General features: G+C 52.1%; 1 protein-coding gene across 1 annotated transcript in view; it reads right to left on the reverse strand.

The window, feature by feature from the left end:
- slc25a35 (solute carrier family 25 member 35) overlaps positions 1 to 17,600 on the reverse strand; it is a 41,819-nt gene that overhangs the window by 23,601 nt on the left and 618 nt on the right. The window contains exon 2 of the mRNA XM_072591540.1: positions 8,850 to 8,915. Within this exon, the coding sequence (XP_072447641.1) occupies positions 8,850 to 8,915 (66 nt within the window). The remainder of the gene's footprint in view (positions 1 to 8,849; positions 8,916 to 17,600) is intronic.

A 17,600-nucleotide genomic window follows, 5' to 3' on the forward strand; every position in this document is an offset into this window, starting at 1 on the left:
CTCTCCCCCACCCCCCCCCCCCCAACCCACCCCACCAAGAGATTGGTTCAGGTGAAGACCATTCTGTTTGTAGAGGTCCCACCTACCCCAGAAAGAGCCCCAATTATCCAGGAATTCAAAACCCTCCCTCCTGCACCATCCCTGTAGCCACGTGTTCAACTCCTCTCTCTCCCTATTCCTCGCCTCGCTAACACGTGGCACGGGCAACAAACCAGAGATAACAACTCTGTTTGTTCTAGCTCTAAGCTTCCACCCTAGCTCCCTGAATTTCTGCCTTAAATCTCCATCCTTTTTCCTCCCTATGTCGTTGGTGCCTCTGTGGACCATGACTTGGGGCTACTCCCCCTCCCCCTCAAGGATCCCTGGCACCTGGGAGGCAACGCACCAGCCGTGAGTCTCTCTCGTTCCCACAGAACCTCCTATCTGTCCCCCTAACTATGGAGTCCCCAATGACTAATGTTCTGCTCCTCTCCCCTTCTGAGCAACAGGGACAGACTCTGCGCCAGAGACCTGTAACCCATGGCTTCAGATTCCTGAAGAAGGGCTCATGCCCGAAACGTCGATTCTCCTGCTCCTTTGATGCTGCCTGACCTGCGCTTTTCCAGCAACACATTTTTAAGCTCTGATCTCCAACATCTGCACTACTCCCTTTCTCCTTTTTTTTGCCCCATGGCTTCACCCAGCCCCCAACAGTATCCAAAATGTTGTTGAGGGGAACGGCCACAGGGGATCCCTGCACCCCCTCTTCCCTGACAGTAACCCAGCCTGCCTCCTTCGTTGACCTGCGAAAGAGAATGTGGGGACAGCTCGATCCCACAAACAGGAAGTAGGTTTGTTTGTATGTTGACAATGCGTCAACATGATCTTTCTCTGTTTCTATTCCACTCCAACAGGCCCTTGCTCTCTCGGTTCTCAACTGAGGGACTGCCCACAATTTTGAAACCTCGTAAAAATGGGGGCTCACAGTGAGAAATACTTCTGTCTTCGATGTAGTTGGAAAAGCTTGTACGGTTGACCGACTGGTTTATCTTTGTCACATGTACCAAAAGTACAATGAGAAATGTTGTTTGGTGTGCTGGACAGGCAAACCTTACCACACACAGTGCTTCAGGGTGGCAGAACAGGGTGCAGAAGACAGTGTTATAGAAGGTGCAGGGGCAGAGAGACAGAGAGAGAGAGAGATCAGAAGTAATGTTTGAGAGGCCTGTTCAAAAGTCTGAGAAAGGCAGGCAAGAAGCTGTTCTTGAGTCACATAGAGGCCCGGAAACAGACCCTTCGGTCCAACCCGTCCATGCCGACCAGATATCCCAACCCAATCTAGTCCCACCTGCCAGCACCCGGCCCTTATCCCTCCAAAGCCTTCCTATTCATATACCCATCCAAATCCAAACCTTGTCTGTATTTTATACAAGCTTTTTTATCTTCTGCCCTAGAAGAGAGCATGACCAGAGTTTGAGGTTTGGTGGGATGGGGTCTTTGATTATGTTGGTTACTGTCCTGAAGCAGAGGAACATTTAGATGGAGTGTGCTGACAACACAATTGGACGCAGGACACGATGAGGGGAACGGGAGTGAAACAGAAAGCTGGAAAGGTAGATTGCTGCCGAAGGTGGTCACTGCAGATGCTGGAGATCAGCGCGGTGCTGGAAAAGCACAGCAAGGTCAGGCAGCATCCGAGGGGCAGGAAAATCAACGTTTCGGGCAAAAGCCCTTCGTCAGGAATCCTGATTTTGCCCGAAACGTTGATTTTCCTGCCCCTCGGATGCTCAGCTAAACATTTGCAAACAACAAAGGGACACTAGTTCAAACTTGCTGTATCCCATATTCTAAACAAATGGGCGGGGGGGTATGTGTGTGTGTGTGTGTGTGTGTCTGTCTGTGTGTGTGTGTGTCTGTCTGTGTGTGTGTGTGTGTGTGTGTGTATGTGCGTGTGTCTGTGTGTGTGTACGTGTGCGTATGTGTGTGCGTGCGTGTGTGTGTCTGTGTGTGTGCGTGCACACGTGTGTGTGTCTGCGCGCGCACGTGTGTGTGTGCGTGTGCGTGTCTGTATGTGTGTGTGTGTCTGTGTGTGCGCACGTATGTGTGTGCGCACGTGTGTGTGTGTCTGTGTGTGTGTCTGTGTTTGTGTTTGTGTGTGTGTGTGTGTCTGTATGTCTGTGTGTGTGTGCACGTGTGTGTCTGTCTGTCTGCGTGTGTGTGTCTGTCTGTGTGTGTCTGTGTGTGTGTGTCTGTGTGTCTGTGTGTCTGTGTGTGTATGTGTGTGTCTGTGTGTGTGTCTGTGTGTGCGCACGCGTGTGTGTGTATGCATGTGTGTGTCTGTGTGTGCTTCTGTGTGTGTGCGCACGTGTGTCTGTGTGTGTGCATGCGTGTGTGTGCGTGCACGTGTGTGTGTGCACGTGTGTGTGTGTCTGTCTGTGTGTGTGTGTCTGTGTGTGTGTGCGCACGTGTGTGTCTGTGTGTGTGTCTGTGTGTGCGTGCGTGTGCGTGCGTGTGCGTGAGTGTGTGTCTGTCTGTGTGTGTGTGTCTGTGTGTATGTCTGTGTGTGTGTGTATGCACGTGTGTGTCTGTGTGTGTGCGTGTATGCACGTGTGTGTCTGTGTGTGTGCGCACGTGTGTCTGTGTGTGTGCATGCGTGTGTGTGCGCGCAAGTGTGTGTGCGCATGTGTGTGTGTCTGTGTGTGTGCGCACGTGCGTGTGTGTGTGTGTCTATGCGCACGTGTGTGTGTGTGTGTGCCTGTGTGTGCATTTGTGCGCACGTGTGTGTCTGTGTGTGCGCACGTGTGTGTGTGCGCGCACTTGTGTGTGTCTGTGTGTGTGTGCGTGCACATGTGTGTGCGTGTGCGCACGTGTGTGTGTGCCTGTGTGTGTGCGCACGTGTGTATGTCTGTGTGTGTGTCTGTGTGCGTGTGTGTGTCTGTGTGCTTGTGTGTCTGTGTGTGTGTCTGTGTGTATCTGTGTGCATGTCTTTGTGTGTGTCTGTGCGCTTGTGTGTGTGTGCGCATGTGTGTGTGTGTGAGTGTCTGTGTGTGTCTGTGTGTGTGTCTGTGTGCTTGTGTGTGTGTCTGTCTGTGTGTGTGTCTGTGCACTTGTGTCTGTGTGAGTGTCTGTGTGAGTTTCTGTGTGTGTGAGTGTCTGTGTGTGTGCGTCTGTGTGAGTCTCTGTGTGTGTGTGTGCCAGATCTGCTGTGCTTTTCCACCAACACTCTAATCTTACCACTGGCGGATTGTGCTGATCACTCTGGGTCACCATAAATTGCAATCCCAAGTGTACGGAGGCAAACAATTTCCTTGGGGAAGGCGAAGGGGATGTAGGCTGCTATGGCAATGCGATTGGGAGACAGAGGGATGGGCTGTGTTGTGTTTAATGCACTGGTCTGACCAGCAGCTCGGATCCCCCTCCTCAGGACGGGTAGCTCAGAGGAGCGCAGATTCCCCAGAATGACTGAAAGGGGAAGACCCCCCAGTGAGGGTTACACAGAGTCAAGAAGATTAACAGGTTGTGTCACTCAAACGATAACGGCAGTGGTAGCAGGAGGTATTTCCCGACAGAGGAAGTGGGGTTGGTGCGAGGGGTACAGGGTGGGGGGGGGGGGGGGGGGGGGTAAAGAACCGACAAATCGGAGCCAGGCTGCTGAGTGAGGGGTGACATCAGGAAATGGTCTCTCACACGAAGGTGAAGATGAATCTGGAATCCCTCTCCCTGCCCAGTGCTCCCCTCCAGGACCCATTGTAACCTTCAGGATTCGCTGTGGAGATAGAAGCTGTCAGGACGGGCTGAATGACAAGGCAGTTTCAACCAACTGAGTGCCAGGAGGCTCCAGGGGCTGACTCTGTGTTCTGATACCCAGCGACCCGAGGTCAGATCTTGGGGAAGGCAAATTACAGACACTCCCAGAAGCTGGGACTGAAGCTGCCAGATTTGGCTTTGGGTGTGACAAACAAAAACACTCCCAGGACAGAGACAGCACGGGGTTAGATACAGAGTAAAGCCTCTCTACACTGTCCCCCCCATCAAATACTCCCAGGACAGAGACAGCACGGGGTTAGATACAGAGTAAAGCTCCCTCTACACTGTCCCCATCAAACACTCCCAGGACAGAGACAGCACGGGGTTAGATACAGAGTAAAGTTCCCTCTACACTGTCCCCCATCAAACACTCCCAGGACAGGGACAGCATGGGGTTAGATACAGAGTAAAGCTCTCTCTACACTGTCCCCCCTTCAAACACTCCCAGGACAGGGACAGCATGGGGTTAGATACAGAGTAAAGCTCTCTCTACACTGTCCCCCTCATCAAACACCCCCAGGACAGGGACAGCACGGGGTTAGATACAGAGTAAAGCTCCCTCTACACTGTCCCCCATCAAACACTCCCAGGACAGGGACAGCACGGGGTTAGATACAGAGTAAAGCTCCCTCTACACTGTCCCCATCAAACACTCCCAAGACAGTGACAGCACGGGGTTAGATACAGAGTAAAGCTCCCTCTACACTGTCCCATCAAACACTCCCAAGACAGGGACAGCACGGGGTTAGATACAGAGTAAAGCTCCCTCTACACTTTCTGAATAGTATTCCTTTTACCCCATACCTGACTGAACAATGTGACCATTTCACAGTGACCTGATGTTCACTTGTTCCCTACAATGTGGACGTGCTGGTGTTGGACTGGGATGCTCACTTGTTGAGTAGGAGCTGTGTTGAAATTGGTCAAACTGGAGTATTTGTGAGGAAAGGTCACTCAACCCAAAACATTCACTTCAGCTTTCTCTCCACAGATGCTGCCAGACCTGCTGAGTCTGACTTTAAATGTACCAGTTAGGACCAGTAACTTGAGTGCTGAAGCACACACACAATCACAGCCTTTTGAAGTGAGCTCAAAGGGTGCAAACAACAAATGGACATTAGTTCAAACTTGCTGTATCCCATATTCTAAACAAAGGGACTGTGTGTGTGTGTGTGTGTGCGTGCGTGTGTGTGTGCGTGTGTGTGTGCGTGTGTGTGTGCGTGTGTGTGTGTGCGTGTGTGTGTATGTGTGCGTGTGTGTGTGCGTGTGTGTGAGAGAGTGTGTATCTGTGTGAGAGCGTGTGTCTGTGTGAGAGCGTGTGTCTGTGTGCGTGTGAGATTGTGTGTGTGTGTGCATGTGTTTTTGTGTGTCTGTATGCGTGTGCGCGTGCGCTTGTGTCTGTGTATGTATGTGTGCATGTCTGTGCCTGAGTATGTGCGTGTCTGTGTGTGTGTGCATGTGCCCGTGTGTGTGTGTTTGTGTATGTACCCGTGTGTGCGTCTATGTGTGCATGTGCCCGTGTGTGTGTGCATGTGCCCGTGTGTGTGTGTTTGTGTATGTACCCGTGTGTGCGTCTATGTGTGCATGTGCCCGTGTGTGCGTGTTTGTGTGTGTATGTACCCGTGTGTGCGTCTATGTGTGCATGTGCCCGTGTGTGTGTGCATGTGCCAGTGTGTGTGTATCTGTGTGTGTGTGTATGTGCCCGTGTGTGCGTCTATGTGTGCATGTGCCCGTGTGTGTGTGCATGTGCCAGTGTGTGTGTGTCTGTGTGTGTGTGTATGTGCCCGTGTGTGCGTGTTTGTGTGTGAGTGCGCATGTGCGTGTGTGTTTGTGTTTGTGTGAGTGTGCATGTGCCTGTGTGTGTCTGTGTGTGTGCATGTGCCCGTGTGTGTGTGTCTGTGTGTGCGCATGTGCCCATGTGTGCGTGTCTGTGTGAGTGTGCATGTGCTCATGTGTGCGTGTCTGTGTGTGTGCATGTGCCCATGTGTGCGTGTCTGCGAGAGTGTGCATGTGCCCATGTGTGCGTGTCTGTGTGTGTGCATGTGCTCATGTGTGCGTGTCTGTGTGTGTGTGCATGTGCCCATGTGTGCGTGTCTGCGAGAGTGTGCATGTGCCCATGTGTGCGTGTCTGTGTGTGTGCATGTGCCCATGTGTGCGTGTCTGTGTGTGTGCATGTGCTCATGTGTGTGTGTCTGTGTGTGTATGTGCTCGTGTGTGCGTGTCTGTGTGTGTGCATGTGCCCATGTGTGCGTGTCTGCGAGAGTGTGCATGTGCCCATGTGTGCGTGTCTGCGAGAGTGTGCATGTGCCCATGTGTGCGTGTCTGTGTGTGTGCATGTGCCCATGTGTGCGTGTCTGTGTGTGTGCATGTGCCCATGCGTGCGTGTCTGTGTGAGTGTGCATGTGCTCGTGTGTGCGTGTCTGTGAGTGTGGATGTGCCCATGTGTGTGTGTCTGTGTGTGCATGTGCCCATGTGTGTGTGTCTGTGTGTGCATGTGCTCGTGTGTGCGTGTCTGTGTGTGTGCATGTGCCCATGTGTGTGTGTCTGTGTGTGCATGTGCTCGTGTGTGCGTGTTTGTGTGTGTGCATGTGCCCGTATGTGCGTGTCTGTGTGTGTATGTGCCTGTGTGTGCTGTCTGTGTGTGTGCATGTGCCCATGTGTGTGTGTCTGTGTGAGTGTGTCTGTGTGTGTGTGCATGTGCCCGTGTATGTGTGTCTGTGTGTGTGTGCATGTGCCCATGTGTGTGTTTGTGTGAGTGTGCATGTGCTCATGTGTGTGTGTCTGTGTGAGTGTGCATGTGCCCGTGTGTGTCTGTGTGTGTGTGCATGTGCCCATGTGTGTGTCTGTGTGAGTGTGCATGTGCTCATGTGTGTGTGTCTGTGTGAGTGTGCATGTGCCCATGTGTGTGTGACTGTGTGAGTGTGCATGTGCTCATGTGTGTGTGTCTGTGTGTGCATGTGCTCATGTGTGCGTGTCTGTGTGTGTGTGTGTGTGCGTGTCTGTGTGTGTGTGTGTGTGTGCATGTGCCCATGTGTATCTGTGTGTGTGCATGTGCCCGTGTGTGTCTATGTGAGTGTGCATGTGCCCATGTGTGTGTGTCTGTGTGAGTGTGTCTGTGTGAGTGTGCATGTGCCCGTGTGTGTGTGTCTGTGTGAGTGTGCATGTGCTCATGTGTATCTGTGTGAGTGTGCATGTGCCCGTGTGTGTGTATCTGTGTGAGTGTGCATGTGCTCATGTGTGTGTCTGTGTGAGTGTGCATGTGCTCATGTGTGTGTGTCTGTGTGAGTGTGCATGTGCCCGTGTGTGTGTGTCTGTGTGTGTGTGCATGTGCCCATGTGTGTGTCTGTGTGAGTGTGCATGTGCTCATGTGTGTGTGACTGTGTGAGTGTGCATGTGCTCATGTGTGCGTGTCTGTGTGTGCATGTGCTCATGTGTGCGTGTCTGTGTGTGTGTGTGTGTGTGCGTGTCTGTGTGTGTGTGCATGTGCCCATGTGTATCTGTGTGTGTGCATGTGCCCGTGTGTGTCTATGTGAGTGTGCATGTGCCCATGTGTGTGTGTCTGTGTGTGTGTGCTTGTGCCCGTGTGTGCGTGTCTGTGTGCGTGCATGTGTCTGTGTGTGCACGTGTGTGTGTGTGTGTATAACCTCTCACTGAGAGATGTCACAGGCTCCATTCTTTGTTGTCTCTGGGAAATTGAGACCAAATCTGTCCAATGCGATTCCCAAATTGTAACTGTCCAGCAACACAACTAGCAGCCCACCAGAGACCATTCTAGTGTGGCCTTGATCCAACACTGTACATTGTCACTGATAATAAAACAGCTGTAAACGAGGCTCGTTCGGAGACTCAGTGGGAAAGCACTCCGACTGCCCGGGGTGAGTTCCCAGTATCTTTCCTTTATTCATTCATCACTGGCTAGGCCCGTCCCTAATTGCCCTGGGGGGCAGTTGAGAGGCAACCACATTGCTGTGGGTCTGGAGTCACATGTAGGCCAGACCAGGTAAGGATGGCCGATCCCTTCCCGAAGGACATTAGTAGTGAACTAAATTGGGTTTTTCCAAATATCAACAAGGGATTCCTGGTCAGCATTAGACTCTTAATTCCAGATTCCAATCACTCAGATACGGCGTCTGGAGTCTGAGTGTCGGAACTGTACACCGGACTCTCCAGCTGGTTCTTTGAGGGCAGGTAAGTGGAAGATATCCAGGAGCGAAGTGGAGGGATGGAGGGGTAATGCAGCTCTAGCACCTTCTCATGATGGGGTGAGACAGCGGGAATGTCACTGGGCTATAATCCATCAGGAGACAGGGAGGACAGCAGATGCTGGAAATCAGAGTCAAAAGGTGTGGGGGGAGTTGCTGGAAAAACACAGCAGGTCAGGCAGCATCCGAGGAGCAGGAGAGTCGACGTTTCAGGCATCAGCCCTTCAACATTCCCGATGAAGAGCTCAGAACGTCGACTCTCCTGCTCCTCGGATGCTGTCTGACCGGCCGTGCGTTTCCAGCACCCCCCCCCAACCTTTTGACTATCATCCAGACTATAATCGCACACACTAGCATTCTGCAGACACGGGCTTTAAAGCTAAAGAAAAACTAAAATTAAAAAGCCGGTGTAATGGGAGACTAATTGCAGAAAGTGCTGGAGAAACTCAGTGTGCTTGTCAGCATCGATAGAGGGGGAAAAACAAAGCCAACACTTCAAGTCCAGCAACTCTCAGTCAGAACTCCAAGGGAGACCATGTTGTGAAATCCCAGTCTGGCATCCTTTTGAGAAGGAACTCTGACACCCTTTCCTGGTTTGGACCTACACGTGACTCCAGGCCCACGGCAATACAGTTGACTATTATCTTTGGGGAAATTGGGATTAGTAATAATACTGCCTTAGCCAGCAATGTCACATGCCTTGAAATAACACGTATGTAGTTATAAAAACCAGGTTTGAACAGCTTTGTATGATTTAATTCTGCTCTGTCTGTTCCCAGCCATTTAAAAATGTCTCAATTTTTTCTCACACCCTTAAGGAAGCTGGTGTTCCCATTTACACATAAACAAACATGAACTCACCTCATGTTTATATTGGTGACCAACAGCTATAATAGAGGTAGATTGTGTCTGAAGATGTGTCTTCACCTTTAAAAGAAATGTGGTGTTTTAGAAAATTGAGGGACAATAATTAACACCATCCCCAACACCCATCCACTTCACCTCCCCTTTAAGGTAGACTCTTACCTGGAACAGTCCACGAACAGCCTGTCCCCCGCTGAAAACTGTCAGAAAATAAAAACTAACTGTGTCAGAGTGTGTGTGTGTGTGAGAGTGTGTATGTGTGTGTGTGTGTGTGAGAGTGAGAGTGTGTATGTGTGTGTGTGAGAGTGAGAGTGTGTATGTGTGAGAGTGAGAGTGTGTATGTGTGTGTGTGTGTGAGAGTGAGAGTGTGTATGTGTGTGTGTGTGAGAGTGAGAGTGTGTATATGTGTGTGTGTGAGAGTGAGAGTGTGTATGTGTGTGTGTGAAAGTGAGAGTGTGTATGTGAGAGTGAGACTGTGTATGTGTGTGTGTGAGAGTGAGTATGTGTGTGTGTGTGAGAGTGAGTGTATGTGTGTGTGAGAGTGAGAGTGTGTATGTGTGTGTGTGAGAGTGAGAGTGTGTATATGTGTGTGTGTGAGAGTGAGAGTGTGTATGTGTGTGTGTGAAAGTGAGAGTGTGTATGTGAGAGTGAGACTGTGTATGTGTGTGTGTGAGAGTGAGTGTATGTGTGTGTGTGAGAGTGAGAGTGAGAGTGTGTATGTGTGTGTGTGAGAGTGAGAGTGTGTATGTGTGAGAGTGTGTATGTGTGAGAGTGTGTGTGTGTGAGAGAGTGTGTATGTGTGTGTGTGAGAGTGAGAGTGTGTATGTGTGAGAGTGTGTATGTGTGTGTGAGAGAGTGTGTATGTGTGTGTGTGTGAGAGTGTGTATGTGTGTGTGTGTGAGAGTGAGAGTGTGTATGTGTGTGTGAGAGAGTGAGAGTGTGTATGTGTGTATGTGAGAGTGAGAGTGTGTATGTGTGTGTGTGAGAGTGTGTATGTGTGTATGTGAGAGTGTGTATGTGTGTGTGTGTGAGAGTGTGTATGTGTGTGTGTGAGAGTGTGTATGTGTGTGTGTGTGAGAGTGTGTATGTGTGTGTGTGTGAGAGTGAGAGTGTGTATGTGTGTGAGTGAGAGTGAGAGTGTGTATGTGAGAGTGAGAGTGTGTATGTGTGTGTGTGAGAGTGTGTATGTGTGTATGTGAGAGTGAGAGTGTGTATGTGTGTGAGTGAGAGTGTGTATGTGTGTGTGCGTTTATATGTCAGATTGTGTGTGTCAGAGTGTGTGTGAGAGCGTGTATGCATGCGTGCGTCATTTTGTGTGTGTGTGTACATGCGTGTGAGTGTGTGTGTTGGAATGTGTGTTGGAGTGTGTGTGTATGTGCAGGTGTCGGAGTACGTGTGTGTCAGAGTGTGTGTGTTAGAGTGTGTGGGTGTGTACGTGTGTCAGTGTGTTGGAGTACATGTTCGTGTGTTGGAGTGTGTGTATGTGTGTAAGTGTGTGTGTGTGTGTGTGTGTGTGCACGTGCGTCAGAGTGTGCATGTGTAGGTGCATGTGTTGGAGTGTGTGTGTGTATGTACGTGTATCAGAGTTTTGTGTGTGTAGGTGCATGTGTTGGAATATGTGCATGTCGGAGTGAGTGAATGTATGTGTCAGAGTGTGTGTCTGTGTGTTGGAGTGTATGTGTGTGTCAGAGTGTGTGTGTGGGTAGGAGTGTGTGCATGTGTCAGAGTGTATATGTGTGTGTTGGAGCATGTGTGTGTGTGCGTGTGTGTGTGAAGGTCTGTGTGTGTGGGGGGGTCTGTGTGTGTGTGTGAGGGTCTGTGTGTGTTTGTATGAGGGTCTTTGTGCGTGTGAGGGTCTGTGTGCGTGAGGGTCCGTGTGTGTGTGGGTGTGTGTGTGTGTGTGAGGGTCCGTGTGTGGATGTGTGTGTGTGGGTCTGTGTGTGAGAGTCTGTGTGTGTGTGTGTGTGTCCCCGTGTGGGTGTGTGTGTGTGTGAGGGTCTATGTGTGTGTGTGTGTTTGTGTGTGTGTTAGGGTCTGTGTGTGTGGGTGTGTGTGTGTGAGTGTCTGTGTGTGTGTGTCTGTGGGTATGTGTGTGTGTGTCTGTGTGTGTGGGTCTGTGGATCGGTCTGTGTGTGTGTGTGTGTGTGTGGGGTCTGTGTGTGTGTGTGGGTCAGTCTGTGTGTGTGTGTGTGTGTGTGGGGTCTGTGTGTGTGTGTGGGTCAGTCTGTGTGTGTGTGTGTGGGTCAGTCTGTGTGTGTGTGTGTGTCTGTGTGTGAGGGTCTGTGTGTGTGTGTGTGTGTGGGTCTGTGGATCGGTCTGTGTGTGTGTGTGTGGGTCTGTGTGTGTGTGTGTGTGTGTGTGTGGGTCTGTGGATCGGTCTGTGTGTGTGTGTGTGGGGTCTGTGTGTGTGTGTGGGTCAGTCTGTGTGTGTGTGTGTGGGTCAGTCTGTGTGTGTGTGTGTCTGTGTGTGTGGGTCTGTGTGTGTGTGGGTCTGTGTGTGTGTGTGTGTGTGGGTCTGTGTGTGTGTGTGTGTGTGTGTGGGTCTGTGTGTGTGTGTGTGTGGGTCGGTCTGTGTGTGTGTGTGTGTGTGGATCTGTGTGTGTGTGGGTCTGTCTGTGTGTGTGTGTGTGTGTGTGTGGGTCTGTGTGTGTGTGTGTGTGTGTGTGTGTGTGGATCTGTGTGTGTGTGGGTCTGTGTGTGTGTGTGTGTGTGTGTGTGTGTGGATCTGTGTGTGTGTGGGTGTGTGTGGGTCTGTCTGTGTGTGTGTGTGTGGGTCAGTCTGTGTGTGTGTGTGTGTGTGTGGGTCGGTCTGTGTGTGTGTGTGTGTGTGTGTGTGGATCTGTGTGTGTGTGGGTCTGTCTGTGTGTGTGTGTGTGTGTGTGTGGGTCGGTCTGTGTGTGTGTGTGTGTGTGTGTGGGTCTGTCTGTGTGTGTGTGTGTGTGTGTGTGTGGGTCGGTCTGTGTGTGTGTGTGTGTGTGTGGATCTGTGTGTGTGTGGGTCTGTCTGTGTGTGTGTGTGTGTGTGGGTCTGTGGGTGTGTGTGTGTGTGTGTGGGTCTGTCTGTGTGTGTGTGTGTGTGTGGGTCTGTGTGTGTGTGTGTGTGTGTGTGGGTCTGTGTGCGTGTGTGTGTGTGTGTGTGTGCCTTACCCTGCTGGAACCTGGCTCATGTTTCTGATCAAGGACGAGGAAGCAACAGCCAGATCCCCAGCTGATCTGTACCCCCCCACTCCTCAGGCAGTCTTGTGCCACCCCCCAATCCCCTCCCTTTAACACCCAGAATAAAAGGGGGCACCAGTTTAAGATTGAGATGAGGAGGAGTTTCTTCTCTCTGAGGGTTGAGAGCCGCAGAGTCATAGAGATGTACAACACAGAAACAGACCCTTCAGCCTGACCCGTCCATGCCGACCCGATATCCCAACCCAATCTAGTCCCACCTGCCAGCACCCCGCCCATATCCCTCCAAGTCTTTGGAATTCCTTGCCAAAGATAGCTGTGGGGGTTGAGGCTGAGATGGATAGATCCTTGATCACTCAGGGAAAAGGCAGGAAAGTGGAAGTGAGGATGTCAGATCAGCCGCGATCCAATTGAATGGCAGAGCTGGTTCAGGGGATCAAACAGCCTCTTCCTGTTGCTGTTTTTTTTTTGGAGACCTTATAATCTTAAGCAGTTTGCCATTTAAGACTCCTTCATAACAACATCCTGTTAGTCCTTCGACCAGTTTTTACAAACATCCAAGTTAGAATCAGGAGTCAGCCATTCGGGAAATCCTTTATTTTTGAAGAGTGATCCTCTCGGATCTCCCACAAGGGCAAAACCTCCTCTTGTCTTTCACAACCCTGTCCAGCTCCCCTCAGTATGGTCAGCCTTTCAATAAGAACGTCACTCATTCCTCTCAATCCCAATGGATATAGGCCCAGCTGATCCAAACTTTCCCCACATTTGCTCACCAGCTTTTTTGGAGAGAAAAAAAACAGATTTCATCTGCTCCTTCAGATCTCTCAAAGTCTTTTTTTTTTGGTCATTTGGTTGCTGTTGTCTACTAACCCCCGTTCCAAACTAACTTGGCATCCTCAGCAAACATAGATCCACGGTCCCACGGTGGTCAGCACTGCTGCCTCACAGCGCCAGGGTCCCAGGTTCAATTCCCACCTCAGGCAACTGTCTGTGTTGGGTTTGCACGTCCTCCCCGTGTCTGCGTGGGTTTCCTCCGGGTGCTCCAGTTTCCTCCCACAGTCCAAAGATGTGCAGGTTAGGGTGGATTGGCCATGCTAAATTGTCCCGTAGTGTTAGGTGAAGGGGTAAACGTAGGGGAGTGGGTGGGTTGCGCTTCGGCGGGGCGGTGTGGACCTGTTGGGCCGAAGGGCCTGTTTCCACACTGTAATCTAATCTAAATAAAGTGGAAAATGGAGTACGTATCTTGGTACACGGACAGCAATATTCAAATGCAATTAACATCTGGGTTTTGGCCAGTTAACCCAATGTTAACCAGGCGAGAAACGGCCTGCCTTAAACTACATTCATAACTGAAGCTGTTGAAAGCACAGTAATGTGTGAGAAGGGATCAGTCCATATTGTGAATTCCAGCCACTGCCAGGATACGGAGCTCTCCAAATGGACTGAGAACTGCCTATGGACTTGCCTCAGACTTTGACATTTTGTTTTGGAAGTTCATTCATGGGTTGTTGCCCTTGCTGGCTGGGCCAGTATTTATCCCCTGTCCTTACTGGCCTCCTTGGTGGGAGTGAGCTACTTTCCTGAACCACCGCTGTCTACGAATCACACTGCCCTTATGGAGGGAACTTCATGATTTTGAGAGGCAGTGAAGGAACAGCAATATAGTTTTGAGTTAGGGGAGTGAGTGGCTTGGAGGGCAACTTGAATGGGGGTGGTGTCCCAATGCATTTTTCGGTGGGATGTTCCTCATGCTCCCCCCCACACACACATTAACAGCACAGAGGGGGAACGAGTGGAGAGTGTCAAGCTCCTGGGAGTGGTCATCCACAACAAGCTTTCTTGGACTCTTCATGTGGACACACTGGTTACAAAGGCCCAACAAGGTCTCTCCTTCCTGAGGCAACTGAGGAAATTTGGCATGACGGTGCCAACTTTTATAGGTGCTGGTGTGGGAACTGTATCATTCAGGATCAGAGACGGTTACAGAGAGTGGTGAACTCGGCCCAGACAATCACAAAGGCCAACCTCTCATCTAGAGGATCCATCTACCAGGCCCGCTGTCAGGGAAAGGCCGCCAGCATTCTCAAAGATCCACCCCACCCTGGCAATGTTTTTCTACAACCTCTACCATCGGGGAGAAGGTACAGAAACCTGAACACACACACCACCCGGTTTGGAAACAGTTTCTACCCAACTGTTGTTAGAATACTGAATGGACTCACAAACGCTGAACATTCGCCTGTCCCTGTGTTTTTGTTTTGGCCACTGTTTACCTATTATTTACTTATCGATGTTACTTAACTCTGTGACCTGTCTGTATTGCTCACAAAACAAAGCTTTTCACTGTGCCTCGGTACACGTGATAATAAAATAAAATCAATTCAAATCAATTCAATATACCGCCCTTGTCCTTCAAGATGGAAGTGGTCATGGGTTTGGAAGGTGCTGCCTGGGGGACATTAATGATTTGTCCGGGAGATAGCAGTCCTGGGAACTGCACTGAGGACACGGGGAGCTTTGGCTGGAGTTACCTCAGTCAGGGTTCGAACCTTCAGAATCTAGATGGTGGTGGAAGGAGGGAAGAGAGAGGCACTCTGCAGACTCGGTGTCCGAAGAACCATAGAAACTCAGAAAACAGCAGCGGAACTGTGCCATCACGGAGTCACACAGACCCTCTGATCCAACCAAGTTTCCCAAATGAAACCAGCCCCATTCCTCTCTGACCCTTTCCTCTGCATGTACTGGTCCAAATATATTTTAAATGGTGTAATTGACCCTGCGTTGGCCACTTCCTCTGGCACCAGTTCATGCCACCTGCAACCCACCCTCTGTGGTTGCCCCTTTCTCCTCTCACCTTGACAACATGCCCCCTAGTTTAGAACTCCCACCCTCCCATCCCAGGGAAAAGACCCTTGCTATTCACCTTATATGCCCCTCATGATTTTATAAACCTCTATAAGGTCACCCCTCAGCCTCCCTATACTGCAGTGAAAAAAGTCCATATGACTCAAACATCCTGGTTAATCTTTTCGACACCCTCTCCTATAATATCCTTCCTCTAGCAAGGTGACCATAAATGCACACAGTCCTGTGAAATGGCCTCATCAATGTCCTGCACAACCTTAACATAACGTCCGAATACTCAGTGGTGTGAGCAATGAAAGCCTGTGTTAGAGTGGTGCTGGAAAAGCACAGCAGGACAGGCAGCATCCGAGGAGCAGGGACATCGACGTTTCAGACAAAACCCCTTCATCCCTTCAAGCCTGGTCTGTCACTCAATATGGGTCCTGGCTGTTCATCCAACTTTGTGCCCAGTTCATACATTCTCCCCTATGATCCCTTCAGCCGTAAGGACTATGTCTAATTCTTTCTTGAGAACTTCCAATGTTCTGGCCTTGACCGCTCTCTGTAGCAGAGAATTCCACGGGTGGTACGGTGGCTTAGCGCGGCAGCCTCACAGCGCCAGGAACCCGGGTTCGATTCTAGCCTCGGGTGATTGTGTGGAGTTTGCACATTCTCGCCATTCAGGGAGTGTGGGTTAGGGTGGATTGGCCATGGGAAATTGTCCCATAGTGTTCAGGGATGTGTAGGTTAGGGTGGATTGGCCATGGGAAATTGTCCCATAGTGTTCAGGGATGTGTAGGTTAGGGTGGATTGGCCATGCTAAATTACCCCATAGTGTTCAGGGATGTGTAGGTTAGGGTGGATTGGCCATGGGAAATTGTCCCATAGTGTTCAGGGATGTGTAGGTTAGGGTGGATTGGCCGTGCTAAATTACCCCATAGTGTTCAGGGATGTGTAGGTTAGGGTGGATTGGCCATGGGAAATTGTCCCATAGTGTTCAGGGATGTGTAGGTTAGGGTGGATTGGCCATGCTAAATTACCCCATAGTGTTCAGGGATGTGTAGGTTAGGGTGGATTGGCCATGCTAAATTACCCCATAGTGTTCAGGGATGTGTAGGTTAGGGTGGATTGGCCATGCTAAATTACCCCATAGTGTTCAGGGATGTGTAGGTTAGGGTGGATTGGCCATGCTAAATTACCCCATAGTGTTACGTACATTTGTCAGGGGTAAATGTAGGGTGGGGGAATGGATCTGGGTGGGTTACTCTTCAGAGGGTCAGTGTGGACTTGTTGGACCGAAGGGCGTGTTTCCATACTTTAGGGAATCCCTGATGAAGGACTTTTGCCCAAAATGTCGATTCTCCTGCTCCTCGGATGCTGCCTGACCTGCTGTGCTTTTCCAGCACCGCTCTGATCTAAACTCTGATCTCCATCATCTACAGTCTGCACTTTTGCCCTGTAGGGGGATCTCAGCCAGGCTCCGAGTGCAGACATTTGTTCCTCATCAGACACTCAGCGCAAGAGGAGAGTGGGGGGGGGCGGGGCGTGGGGGGGAGTGGGGTCCCAGGGATCCCCTGCCCATAGGGAGGTGGGTGTGTGGAGGTGGGGGGTGGGGTGGGGATCCCCTGCCCATAGGGAGGTGTGTGTGTGGAGGTGGGGAGTGTGGGGGGGGGGGGGGGTGATCCCCTGCCCAGAGGGAGGTGGGTGTGTGGAGGTGGGGAGTGGGGGGGAAATCCCCTGCCCATAGGGAGGTGGGTGTGTGGAGGTGGGGAGTGGGGGTGAAATCCCCTGCCCATAGGGAGGTGGGTGTGTGGAGGTGGGGAGTGGGGGGGAAATCCCCTGCCCATAGGGAGGTGTGTGTGGAGGTGGGGAGTGGGGAGTGGGGGGGGGGAAATCCCCTGCCCATAGGGAGGTGTGTGTGTGGAGGTGGGGAGTGGGGAGTGGGGGGGAAATCCCCTGCCCATAGGGAGGTGGGTGTGTGGAGGTGGGGAGTGGGGGGGAAATCCCCTGCCCATAGGGAGGTGTGTGTGTGGAGGTGGGGAGTGGGGGAGTGGGGGGGGAAATCCCCTGCCCATAGGGAGGTGGGTGTGTGGAGGTGGGGGGTGGAGTCGGTGGGGGGATCCCCTGCCCATAGGGAGGTGGGTGTGTGGAGGTGGGGGGTGGGGGGTGTGTGGGGGGTGGGGGGGGGGAGTGGGGGGGGGTGATCCCCTGCCCATAGGGAGGTGGGTGTGTGGAGGTGGGGGGTGTGGGGGGGGGGGGGTGTGTGGGGGGTGGGGGGGGAGTGGGGGGGTGGAGGTGGGGAGTGGGGGGGGTGTGGGGGGGAGTGGGGGGGGGTGTGTGGGGGGTGGGGGGGTGTGGGGGGGAGTGGGGGGGGTGGAGGTGGGGAGTGGGGGGGGGTGGAGGTGGGGGGTGGGGGGGTGTGTGGGGGGGGGAGTGGGGGGGGTGGAGGTGGGGGGTGGGGGGGGGTGTGTGGGGTGGGGGGGTGGGGGGGGTGTGTGGGGGTGGGGGTGGGGGGTGAGTGGGGGGGGGGTGGGGGGTGTGGGGGGGGGGTGTGTGGAGGTGGAGGTGGGGGGAGTGGGGGGTGTGTGGAGGTGGGGGGTGTGTGGGGGGTGGGTGTGGGGTGGGTGGGGGGGGGGTGATCCCCTGCCCATAGGGAGGTGGGTGTGTGGAGGTGGGGGGTGGGGGGGGGGGGAGTGGGGGGTGTGTGGAGGTGGAGGTGGGGAGTGGGGGG

Source organism: Chiloscyllium punctatum, chromosome 21, assembly GCF_047496795.1.
Source record: "Chiloscyllium punctatum isolate Juve2018m chromosome 21, sChiPun1.3, whole genome shotgun sequence".
NCBI classification, from domain to species: Eukaryota; Metazoa; Chordata; class Chondrichthyes; order Orectolobiformes; family Hemiscylliidae; genus Chiloscyllium; species Chiloscyllium punctatum.